This window comes from Camelus dromedarius, chromosome 7 (genome assembly GCF_036321535.1).
Source record: "Camelus dromedarius isolate mCamDro1 chromosome 7, mCamDro1.pat, whole genome shotgun sequence".
NCBI classification, from domain to species: Eukaryota; Metazoa; Chordata; class Mammalia; order Artiodactyla; family Camelidae; genus Camelus; species Camelus dromedarius.
The window spans coordinates 40,602,891-40,614,018 of NC_087442.1; the positions used below are offsets into that span (position 1 = coordinate 40,602,891).

At 56.8% G+C, this 11,128-nt stretch overlaps 1 protein-coding gene across 2 annotated transcripts in view; it reads left to right on the top strand.

The window, feature by feature from the left end:
* Positions 1-10,838, top strand: part of CRHR2 (corticotropin releasing hormone receptor 2) — a 45,732-nt gene extending 34,894 nt beyond the window's left edge. For both annotated transcript variants that reach the window (XM_064487784.1, XM_010988045.3), the window contains 5 exons: positions 686-758; positions 7,463-7,548; positions 7,727-7,862; positions 8,294-8,335; positions 9,801-10,838. In XM_064487784.1, the coding sequence (XP_064343854.1) occupies positions 686-758; positions 7,463-7,548; positions 7,727-7,862; positions 8,294-8,335; positions 9,801-9,941 (478 nt within the window). In that variant the 3' untranslated portion in view covers positions 9,942-10,838. The remainder of the gene's footprint in view (positions 1-685; positions 759-7,462; positions 7,549-7,726; positions 7,863-8,293; positions 8,336-9,800) is intronic.
* Positions 10,839-11,128: the final 290 nt, after the last annotated feature.

Below are 11,128 nucleotides of genomic sequence, written 5' to 3' on the forward strand. Positions count from 1 at the left end.
TACTTGCGGCAGTGTGCACTGGATGACCTCTGAGGTTGTGGAGGACACAGTCTGAATTTCCCAATGTCTGTGGGGCCCTTCCTCAGCTCCAGTAGGAGTTACTGGCAGAGCCAGACTGGGTCCTGGGCCAGCCCTTCCCCCAGACCCCGAGGCTTCTCCACCCCCCATCATCTCCGGAGAATAACCAAGACTTCCGTAGCAGTGGGCTCCCTTCGCTGGGTGACTGAGGCCAGGAATCGGGCTGGGAGAAGGCTCCCACCTCCACATCTGCTGCTTTGTGCAGCTGAGTGCCTGGCACAAGGAGCGGCGGGTTGCAAGCAGTGCGGGAACAGGTGGTACGGGCAGTTGGGCCCTGAGCCTGCAATGGGGAGCCCAGCTCTCCCTTCACTCACAAGCCTCCTGCAGGTCCAGCCCTCTGGGCCCAGCAGTCTGGGATGGGTCGGGGAGCATGGAGGAGGAGGAGCCCCAGTGCCTGCCTCAGTCTGCCTGGGGAGACCAGACCCTCCATGTAAGGCAAAAGGTAGTCCAGGATTGTCAGTGGGGCTGTCTATCCATCCAAGCTTTTTGGGAAGGAGCAGCCATGGAGATTGAGTCTCAGAAAGGGTTATGCTGGAGGACCCTGGCCCCAAGTCTGCAGTCATCCCCAGTCTCTGGGTCAGCAGGCCACTTACAGCCTACTTTGCAGGTGCTGGTTTGGCAAGGAGCCCGGCGACCTAGTGGACTACATCTACCAGGGCCCCATCATCCTCGTGCTTCTGGTAGGTCCTCAGTGGGAACTGAGACAGGGTTGGGCACTAGGAGGACAGCAGAAGATTCACCCAGAAGAGACTCGGGTAGGATGTGGCCTGGAGCAGCCGCACCCCCCACCGCCTCCCGCACACACTGTTCACACCTCCCTGCTGCCTGGCACCTTGCTCGCTCCCAGCTCTCTCTTCCCCACACTCCATGCCTTGATGCAGCCTCCTCCCCTCTCAAGCCTTCATATTCTTTCTCTGGACAGAGAATGGGTCTGACTGGCAGATTTCTAGTGCCTCCGACATCTGATGTCCCCTTGCCAGGTCCAGTGCTGAGAGAGCCCAGCGAGGCGGCAGCTGGTGGCAAGAGAAGGGTCTGTTCAGCCCAGACCTACATCTCCCTCCACCTGCAGCTACACCCCGCCCCCCAGGGCCCAGCCCACCGCCCCCAGCCTGGAGCCGGAGCGAATGATGTATAATGAGCAATTGTTCCTTATCCAGCTCCTCGCCCTTTGCCAAACATACTCGCATCTAAGGTATAATTGCCACCATGTCTTTGATCCACGACAAGCTTTAATTGAGGTGGAGTTTAAGTAGAGGCTGCATTCTGCAAAAACGAATCCATTATGTATCATACATTTAAAAAAAAAAAGGCATACAAAAAGCCCCTTAAGAAATTGGCATTTATGTAAGACTTATTTCAGGCTTGATAATTTCAGTCTACTGTGTGTACCAGCTTCCTTAAAGGGCCACTCGCTCCTTGTAGGAAGATGGAGAGAGACTGCCATCCTCCTCTTGCACACAGCAGGTGCCTAATGGGGGTTTCTTTAGTCTACCTTGGAGACAATTACTGTTTACCTCTTTTTATTTCCTTATTCTCCCTTTTGTGACTTCTTCCTGGAATCATTTGACCCCCATCTTTGGAGTGTCCTTGATGTATATGAACCAGAGATGACTAGGAAGGTTTTTTACCCACTGCCTGGAATTCCACCATCAGGGCTCCATTCATTTCAGAGGCAGAAGCCAGTCCTTGACAGCAGTCAGTCAGGGGAATCATTGTCCTTGGAGTCTCAGCTGCAATGAGTCACTGACCCCCGCAGTGTGAACGGAAACCTCGTGAGACCCATCCCTTCCCCACCAGCTGCTAAGAGCCCATCCTGCAGGGAGAGGGCTTCTGAGGAGCCTGGGAGCCAGCCAAGGGGAGGTTGGCCTGTGTGTGGAGTGAGCCCCCTCTGCAAGGATGTTGAACAGCAGTGAGGAAATGAACAGAGAAAGGGAGACAGGCTTGGAGGGCCCAGTGCCAAGACCCAACTCCCGCCTCCTCCCCATGCCTCCTTCTCCGGTTCCACCGTCACCAAGAGCCCTGTGCTTGTCTTTCCCTTAGGACCCAGCCCACATCCAGCTATTTGCACTCACAGGGCTTCCAGGTTCAAAACTGAGCCTTCATTTCAGAAGCTCTGCCTTCGTTATTTCCAATCCTCACATCCTTGATGCTTGGAAGTACGGATGATGCTCCCCATTTCACAGATGAAGAAACTGAGAGATGAAACAGCTGCTCAAGGCCACCACTAATAGCTCACTGAGCTGAGACTGAAGGGCAGGTCACCCACCACCTCCTGCTGTCCTCTCCATTGGATATGAGCTCAGTGCCCCAGCCACCCGTGCCCTCCCCTAGTGGTTCACAGCTGTTTGAGAGACCCATGCTTATTTCTGGGTTCTGGGAAGTGAGTTGGCCGGTTGGGTTTGCAGGAGGCTGTTGTCACGGCCATTGGCATGGGGAAGGCATGTGACATTATGGCCCCCCCTTCTCTGCACCAGGCCTGAGTTCAGTACTCTCCGTGGGTATTTTAACCTGTGCTGACCTTCCAAGACAAGCTTCATGGCCATCCCCACTGGACAGGAAAGGAAGCTGAAGCTCAGAGAAGTTAATTAAGCAACTTGCCCAAGGCCATGCAAATGCCAGTTTAATAGATGGAATTTGAGCTACAGGACAAGGACTTGGTGCCAGGTGTTCATATGGGAGGTGGTCCCAGAAAGCCCAGGGAGGAGCCGGAATAGAAGACAAGGAAGGGAGGAAACCAGCAAAGGCGAGGTGATGAGCAGCCTTCCACGGGGCAACACTTAGACACGTCTCAGGATTGACCCCTGGTCAGGAAGCCACACCCACACGCTTCATGCCCCATCAGTGGAGGTCGCCCGGGGGATGTTACATCCCCATATTTCCAGCGCCCCCGTCCCCTCATTTTTCAGGCTGAGCTAGCTCCCCAGCACCAGAGAAAGCCTCCAGCTGGGAATGGTCCCCTGCAGCTGCAGGTGGATGATGTATGGCACCTCAGCTCAGTCTGGCAAAAGTGTTGGTTCTTTGTTCCACAGATGGTGTCTTTCCATTCAGTGCTCCTCCCAGCAATATTCTAGCTGCCCCTGTTCCAAATGTAGATTCCAGGGCCCCCCACTTGCCACTGGGAATCTCTGGGGTGGGTCCAAGATCTGCATTTGAAACAAGCACTTTTGATGTGCATACTCTAGTTGGAGAACCACGGTGTTCAGGGGCCCTGGCGGCAGGGATGTGAGTTGTCTGGGCTTTCTCCATGACCCAGCCAGCACCCTGCGTGCAGCGGGCCTGAGGACTGAGGCCTCTGAGACTTCACTTGCCTTGGAAATGCCAACAGGAAGAATAAACTGAGGCATCCAGTGGAGACCAGGCTCCCAGAGCCTGTGAAACAGACTAGTCCCCCGGCTGCTAGGGACACCTCCAGTTCCATCTTGTGGGGCTCACTGGTGAGAAGTCACCAGACTCCACAGATCTAGGTGGGACAGGCAGGCTGGCCATGTTGCTTGACCTGGTGAATGTGTACTACAAGAAGCTGAGAGCTAGGAGAGCTGAGATGTGATGGCAGCACCCCAATAAACCTGCCTAATACCCGGAGCTGGAGGGGAGCGGGGCAGGGACTTCCTCCCAGCCTGGGTTTAAAGGAGAGGAGGAACCATGTCTGAAGCTGAGGAGGGAGAGATGTCAGCCCTCCCTCCCTGCCCACCTCTGCACACACGCAGACAGTGAGGGTTTGGGGACAAGGTGGAGCTCCCATGAGCACTGAGGCTTAGCAGGTGTCCTCACCCTTGCAGGGATGGGGCGTGCACTGGAGGTGAAGGACCAGTGAGCTGGGTCTGTTTATTTCTCTGCCCTGGTGATGGGGAGACATGTGCTGTGTGGTGTGGAACAACCAGTGGTTGGAGCCCCCTGGAGTTTGTGGTGTGATCCTGAGAGAACTCTTTGCCCTCTTGGAGCCTCAGTTTCCCATCTGTAACATGAGGATGCCAGTCCCTGCTTCACAGGGTCACTGTGAGGACTAGTGGGCTCAGGACAAGTGTCGGTGGCCCTGGGGCTCTGGCTCCAGCAGTTCCTCCTGGCACTTGGAACCACAGGTTCAGATCCTGCACTGATGGGCCTTGTAGGGCTGTCCTGAGCTCCAGTTACCTGTCCCTGGCAGTGTAAGCAATGCCTTCCCTCTGTTCCTTCCACCTGGCCCACGTTTCATTAACTCCTGTGGTGTGTGCAGCGGTGCGATATGGGGATCAGGAGAAGGGTGCTGAGGCCAGCTGCCTGGTTCAAATCCTGATACCAGTGTCCCCTACCTCTGTGGCAAGGGCAAGTGATGTAGCCCATCTGAACTTCAGTTTGTGCATCTGTAAAATCAGGGTAACAATCATACCTACCTCATAAGGCGGAGGCCTGAGGAATAGTCGTGAAACAAGTGGAACAAAACCCGGAGCGGTATGAGTGCTGGTCCACGTTAGGGAGCCCCAGCTCACACTCACCTGTCCTGGCAGCACCAGAACGTCCAGACCCCCAGTCAGATCACCCGCCACCACTAACTGTGCCAGGCCCAGTCTCTGAGCAGGGTGCTCCCCCGAGAGAGCCTCCTCTGAGGTGAAGCTGGCTCCCCCGAGGAACTAGCGTGTCAGTGGGGTGTGAGCTGCCAGCATCAGCACCGGGAAGGGCGGGGCTGGGTGATGTGAGGCTGGGCCTCTCAGGGAAGCGTCTCCAAGGGGTCTGGCCTTACCCTTTCACCCCGCACCCTCTCCCCTTGGCATTCCGGGAGCGCACCGCATGCAGGCTGCTCTAAGAACATTCCGGGCTGGGAGTGCCCTGCAGGGGTTGCTGTAGTAAGGGGCAGATTTCACGGTGTTGGCTAACCTCAGTCACACTGGCTGAGAGTCGGCCTGTCTCCCCTACCCCAGGACTTTCTCTGCTGGCCTTTTCTCTGTTTCAGGCACAATCCCCCACCTTCCTTCATTTCTCAGCTCAAGTGCCATTTCTCTAGGCCTTTCTGGCCCCTTGGGACAGATAAAACACCCCCTCCCACTAGACTGCAAGCCTTCTGCCCAGGGGCTGGGTGGGCCACATCCGCTTCCATTGCTGCAGCTGGGCTCAGAGGCCTGACACGTGGCGAGGAGATTCACTGAATGAATGAATGAATGAATGAATGGAACCAGAAGCCAGGCTGGACAAGATTAGGGTACAGTGGCCATTGCTCACTGAAGAGCTGGGACTTGGCAAGGGGGGAAAGAGAGGGGTCTGAGAATGGAGCGCTGGAGCCCTTAGCATGGGCTGAGGTAGTCAGCAGCTCCCTGGGGGAGGGAGGAAGGTACCTGCGAGGAAGTGAGGTGGAGAAGATGTTGGAAAGGGGGAAGCTGGGAACCAAGCTCAAAAGCAAAGAGTGACTTGGGGGCTACACAGACCAGATTGAGATGGGGTGGGGCCAGCATCGCTGACTGCCTGCCTAAGCTGAGGAGAGGGGATGGGGACAAGAACTTGTCTTCCAGACCTTCTACACTGGCCCCTGTCCCTGCTCCTGCCTCAGCACATGGAACAGGGCCCTGTAGCCCAGAGGGACTCAGCAACTGCTTATTGGCTGGCTGGCTGGCTGGCTGGCTGGCTGGGTGGATAGGGGATGTATGTATGTCACCTGTTAAATAAATGGGTGAGCAGGTCAGCAGGTAGATAAATTGATGAATGGAATGCTGAGTAGATATTTAGATTGCTAGATGGATGGGTGGGTGGATGTTACACATTAAATGGGTAGGTGGGTAGGTAGATAAATTAATGAATGGTTGGCTGAGTAATATTTGGATGGATAGATGAATGGGTGGATGGATAGATGGATAAGAGTGGGTGGATAATTGAGTGAATTGGTTAGTAGGTTGATGGGATGATGGGTAAATAAGATTTAATGCCTGGAAATGTGGAAGAAATGAGAGTATATTTTGACTCCAACAGCCTCTACTCTCAGAGAAGTCAGGAAGAATCAGAAAAGGTCAAGTATTTTGTATCACTTGTATGAGAAAATTAGGATTGACCTATGTGTTAAGGTGACCTCATGAGCCAAAGGAATATACTAGAAACCCAGGAGCTAGAAATTAGATGAGCCTTAAGAGGAAACAAGATGCAGCAGGCCATGGGCAGCCCTGGCTGAAGGCTTCCCATACCCCGTCACCCTGGGCTCACCAGGCTGTGCCACTGTGGGCGTGAGAGCAGCAGGCTGAGGCTAAGGAGGGAGCCCCCCAGGCCCCCAGCGCATCCTCAAGCTTCATGGTGATCCAGAGCCCACAGGGCTGTCCTATGATGCCTGCCTGTGTCCCCAGACTCCCAGCCTAGGATACAGAACTTTAGGCGGGCTTAAGAAATGATGGAATCTCAGGACTGGGACTTGGGAAGTAAGTGTGTGTGTGTGTGTGTGTGCGCGCGAGCATACCCACGCTCACCTCACACGTGTGCACACACATGAGCCAGCAAACACCCTAGACTCATATGTATGTCCTTTTGACCCATTTGGCACTTTCTTGGGAAAGATTCCCAGGGTGTCAGGCCTACACACACTCGCTTTTCAGTCTGCTCAGGCTTGGAGACAGATGAATAGAGACACAGGTGTGTCCCTGTCCTCACACACGAACACAGTCCGAGGCAAGCCCTCACACAGGCACACGGACAGGCCGACATGGGCACTTGCCCACAGAGACCACACACAGCCTGGGGCTGCCTCGGGAGGCCACATGGGCAGGTCCCGGGGAGAGGCTGGGTGCAGCCAGCTCCTATGCTGAGAGAAGGCTCAGAACGAAGATAAATGAGGCCCTTCCAGGAGCCTTGGAGTCAGCCCAGCAGCTGGTTCACCTCCATTGCCTCAGGGTGCCTGTGAAGGTTCTAGAGTCTTCCTGGGCACAGGGGCTGCATAGTGAGAGATGAATCTCTCCTCCCAGCAGTCAAGTTATTAATCACTCCATCTGGCCGAGTCCTCTCTACAGGGCAGGGCTGTCCTCTTGGAAGGGCCTCAGGGAGACCCTCAATCAATAAGAGGGTCCCTGAGCAGAGGGGAGGGCCGGGCAGAGCCCTGGGCCCAGCTCCAGTGGCGTCCCCCGGGGAGGGCAAAGGGTCTGGGGACTCAGGAGTCATACCTGCTTCCAAGGCTGCTTTTCCTCCCTTGGGTCTGGGGGTGGAGAAACAGGCTCTGGAGCCCCGGGTGGCAGGGAACTGAGCAAATGGGCCACTTGCCTGTCCCAGTGAGGGAGGAACAGAGGCCTTCGGACCCCAGGCAGGTGCTGGAGTGCCTGGGGTGGGATGGGCATGTGCAAGAGACGTGGGTTTTCAGTGGGTCACAGGGGAGGTGGCTGCCTCTCAGCTCACCCCCACCTCATGGGCCATCCTGCTTCCTTCTCTGCCTCCCTCCCTCCAGATCAATTTTGTATTTCTGTTCAACATCGTCAGGATCCTGATGACAAAATTACGAGCATCCACCACATCAGAGACGGTTCAGTACAGGTAAGTGACGGGTGCCTTGACGCCCTGCAGGCGGGTAATGAGGGGGCCATCTGGGCCATTCCCCTGCCTCTGGGCAGGGCCCTCTGAGTCCTCACTCAGGCTCCCGGAAGAAACACCCATGAGTGAGGCCCTGACTGGAGTATGGGCTCAGATGGGTCTGGTCACCCTCTCCCCACAGGAAGGCGGTGAAGGCCACCCTGGTTCTCCTGCCCCTTCTGGGCATCACCTACATGCTGTTCTTCGTCAACCCTGGGGAGGACGAGCTGTCACAGATTGTGTTCATCTATTTCAACTCCTTCCTGCAGTCATTCCAGGTGGGGCGCATGGCCGGATGGAGCCACAGTGAGCTTTCCTGACCTGGCACCTGTGCCCTCACAGAGCCCTTCACCCAGGACTGGTGTATGCGTGGTCCACTTCATACACACCGAAATGCAAGCACGTGCACACCCTGAACCCGGGCCCTGGCCCCATCACTCCTACCCCAAGGCCCAGCTGGGCCCACCCACAACTGGGTTAGGGTCACCCCCGTCTGCAGCTACTGCTGGCCCAGCCCATGCGGGATTCACGGCAGCCTGTCATTCCCAGTGGACTCCAGTACACGTGCTCCATGATGGGGGTGCCCACCCCGCTCTGAGCCTCCAGGGTCAAGTCAGAGTGTTTCCCCAGTCATCCTGTCCCCACTCCACCCCTCCAGGCAGAGCAGCTCCCAAAGCAGGTCACTGACCTCTCCCTCCTTCCTTCCCAGGGCTTCTTTGTGTCTGTCTTCTATTGCTTCTTCAATGGAGAGGTATGAGACCAGGGGAAAGGTATGGGTCCAGGGGAGGCCTGGGCTCTGAGGTCCCCAGACCCCACTCCAGGGCAGTTCGAGTGGAGCCCCCCAACCTTTTGGGAGTCCTTGGCTCTGCTCAGCTCTGCCCTGGAGAAGGGAGGGGAAGGCAGGAGAAACCACCCAGCTTTGGGGAGACAGGAATCCTGCCTGAGGGACTCCAACCAGTTTAGAAGGTCAACTATGCAGGCCAGAATCAATGTGCTGGCTCTTTACAATGCACTGGTGAGCAGGGAGCCCAGGCCACAGGGTCTCACAGAAGAGGGAAGCCACAACACAGGTGGTGACGGGAGAATGCTTTCCAGGAGCAAATCAGGTGTAACCCGTCCATCCAAGCCTTTATGGACCCAGGGAGCAGAAAGTCAACAGCACATCCCCCACCTCCCCTCACCACCGCAGAGGAGACCGCGTGCCAGGCCGCAGGGAGGCCCGGTTACCTCCCCAGCCTTAGTGCAGAATCCTAGCGCAGCAGACTTGGGGAGATGCTCACTCAGGCCTGCAGTGGGTGAGGACACGCAGTGGGTGCTGGGGCAAAGAGAAGACATCTCCCCACCAGGGCCTGAGAGCTTCCAAACTCCACAGAGGAGTGCCAGTGCCATCCGGAGGCCCTTCCTCTGCCTGTACACAGGGCGATGGCGGAGTCTGCACACCTGGGTCTCTGTCCACTAGAGCAGACCCCAGATGGGAAAGGCCAAAAGTGGAGATCGGTATGAGCTGGGGGGCAGGGAGAGAAGGAGCCGCTAGAGCAGGCGAACAGTGAATGCCTACGGAGCGCTTAGTCAGTTCAGCCACGCGCCAGGCACGCACCTGGATGACACGATCCATTTGCAGACGGATTCTTCTGTTTCAAAACAAACGGAAATAAAATGGCACCAGCAACGATCAGGTTTTGAAATGAGTAGCTTTCTAATCTTAGCTGTGTGCCATGGTAAGAAGGTGGAGTCTATCAGGAGGTAGATAAGGTCAGGGATGTGGAGGAGGCAAGAGGAAGGTCTTTCAGAAGAGAGAAGGATGCTAGCCAGGTGTGCGAGTGGAGCGCACACTTGAGCAGGGCCTGGGAGAGTGCAAGGGGCAGATCTGTGAAGCCAGGTCCCCTAGTCCTGCCTTAGAGGTGTCAGAGCAAGTGGGGGCACGGAAGGCAGTGTGTCCAAAAGAAGCATCAGGTAGAGTGAGTGGAGTGTGGAGTGTCTCCAGGAGAGAGATGAGGAAGGAGGGGCCCCCAAGAGAGGCTGCAGAGAGGAGGCATGAGCTTCAAGGGCCAACAGCATCAGGATAAGGACCCAGCTTTTGGAACCAGCCAGTGGGTGTGCGGGTGGCATTCAGGGAAGCCACCCCAGTCTCAGCTGACGGGACAGGGAGCAGGGGAGAGGACCGGACCCAGGAGTGGCCCCCGCGGGCCCAGCTGAGCCTCTGCCTCCCCCTGCAGGTGCGCTCCGCTGTGAGGAAGAGGTGGCATCGCTGGCAGGACCATCACTCCCTCCGAGTCCCCGTGCCCCGGGCCATGTCCATCCCCACGTCACCCACACGGATCAGTTTCCATAGCATCAAGCAGACGGCCACTGTATGACCCCCTCAGTGCCCCCACCTCGCCCGTCACTCCACCATGGGGACAGCCTTCCAATCCTCCTCCAGTGCCTTTCTCTGGGTTCTCCCTGCCACGCAGGCCCTGGTGGGGGCAGATAGGGGAGAGACCAGCTCTCCAGGCTGGCAGGAGAGAAGCTGTGCAGCAGCACGAGGGGCTCTCGGGAACGCGAGCGAAGAAGTCACAGGAGAAGAGAAGAGCGGGTCACATATCTACAGGCATTTGCCCACACCAGCCTCTCTCGCACCGTCCTCACTGTAGCTACGATCACAGATGAGGAAACTGAGGCCCAGAGCCAGGAAGGGCCTGACCAAGCCACACAGCTAGTGGTGGGCCTGGGGCTCCTCTGCCCGACTCATGTCACGGGTCTTCCCACCAGAAACAGCGTGAGTTGGTCCCCCTCACTGCCTTCTGCCTCTGTGCTCAGCAGCGCCACCTGCAGCTGGGGGACACGCAGCAGCTCTAGTAAAGGATTAATTCAGTGGGCTTTATCCCAGGGACTCTCACCTAGAGAAGCCTCATCTACACCCCACGCTGGACCTGGCCGTCCCTCCACCCCTCCGCATTCTCCTGCCCCTGGAGCCCCAGGAAGGATGCTGCCTCTTTTCCTGAGAGACCTCTTCTCAGCCTAGTCTACAGATTCAGGGCCTTGGGGAGGGGCTGATGGGGAGGAAGACGTGGCCGGGGCAGTCATACACTCTTAGGCCAACCAGATACATCATGCAGGACGAAACAGGGAGGAGAAGCATGGAGGACGGGTTGGGAGAGGAGTTGAGTAGAAGAAGCAGAAACCAAAGTAATCCCTCAGCCCCCACCTGAGACTGGGCTTCAGCCTCCCCTTCAGAAACAACATCTCTGCTGTCTGTGAAATAAACCATGCCTCTGTGGAAGTGGCCTCCCCTCGGGTCAAGTCGCCCAAGCATCCAAAGGTGTGCTGGGGGCCCAGGATGGCGGGCTGGGCCCGTCCCCATTTACAGAGACTCGCCCTGGCCTGGGGCCAGCTCTCCCTCTCCACCTGTGCCTGCAGGGCTGTTCCTTATTCACCCAGGCCAGTACCTGCCCCTGCTTCCCAAGTGAAGCCAGTTTAACTCTGCGTGGAGGAGAGGTGCAGCTCCCCCAGGGCTCTGGAATCTGGAGGGAAGTGTAAACAAGGCCCCACCACCTCCGTGACT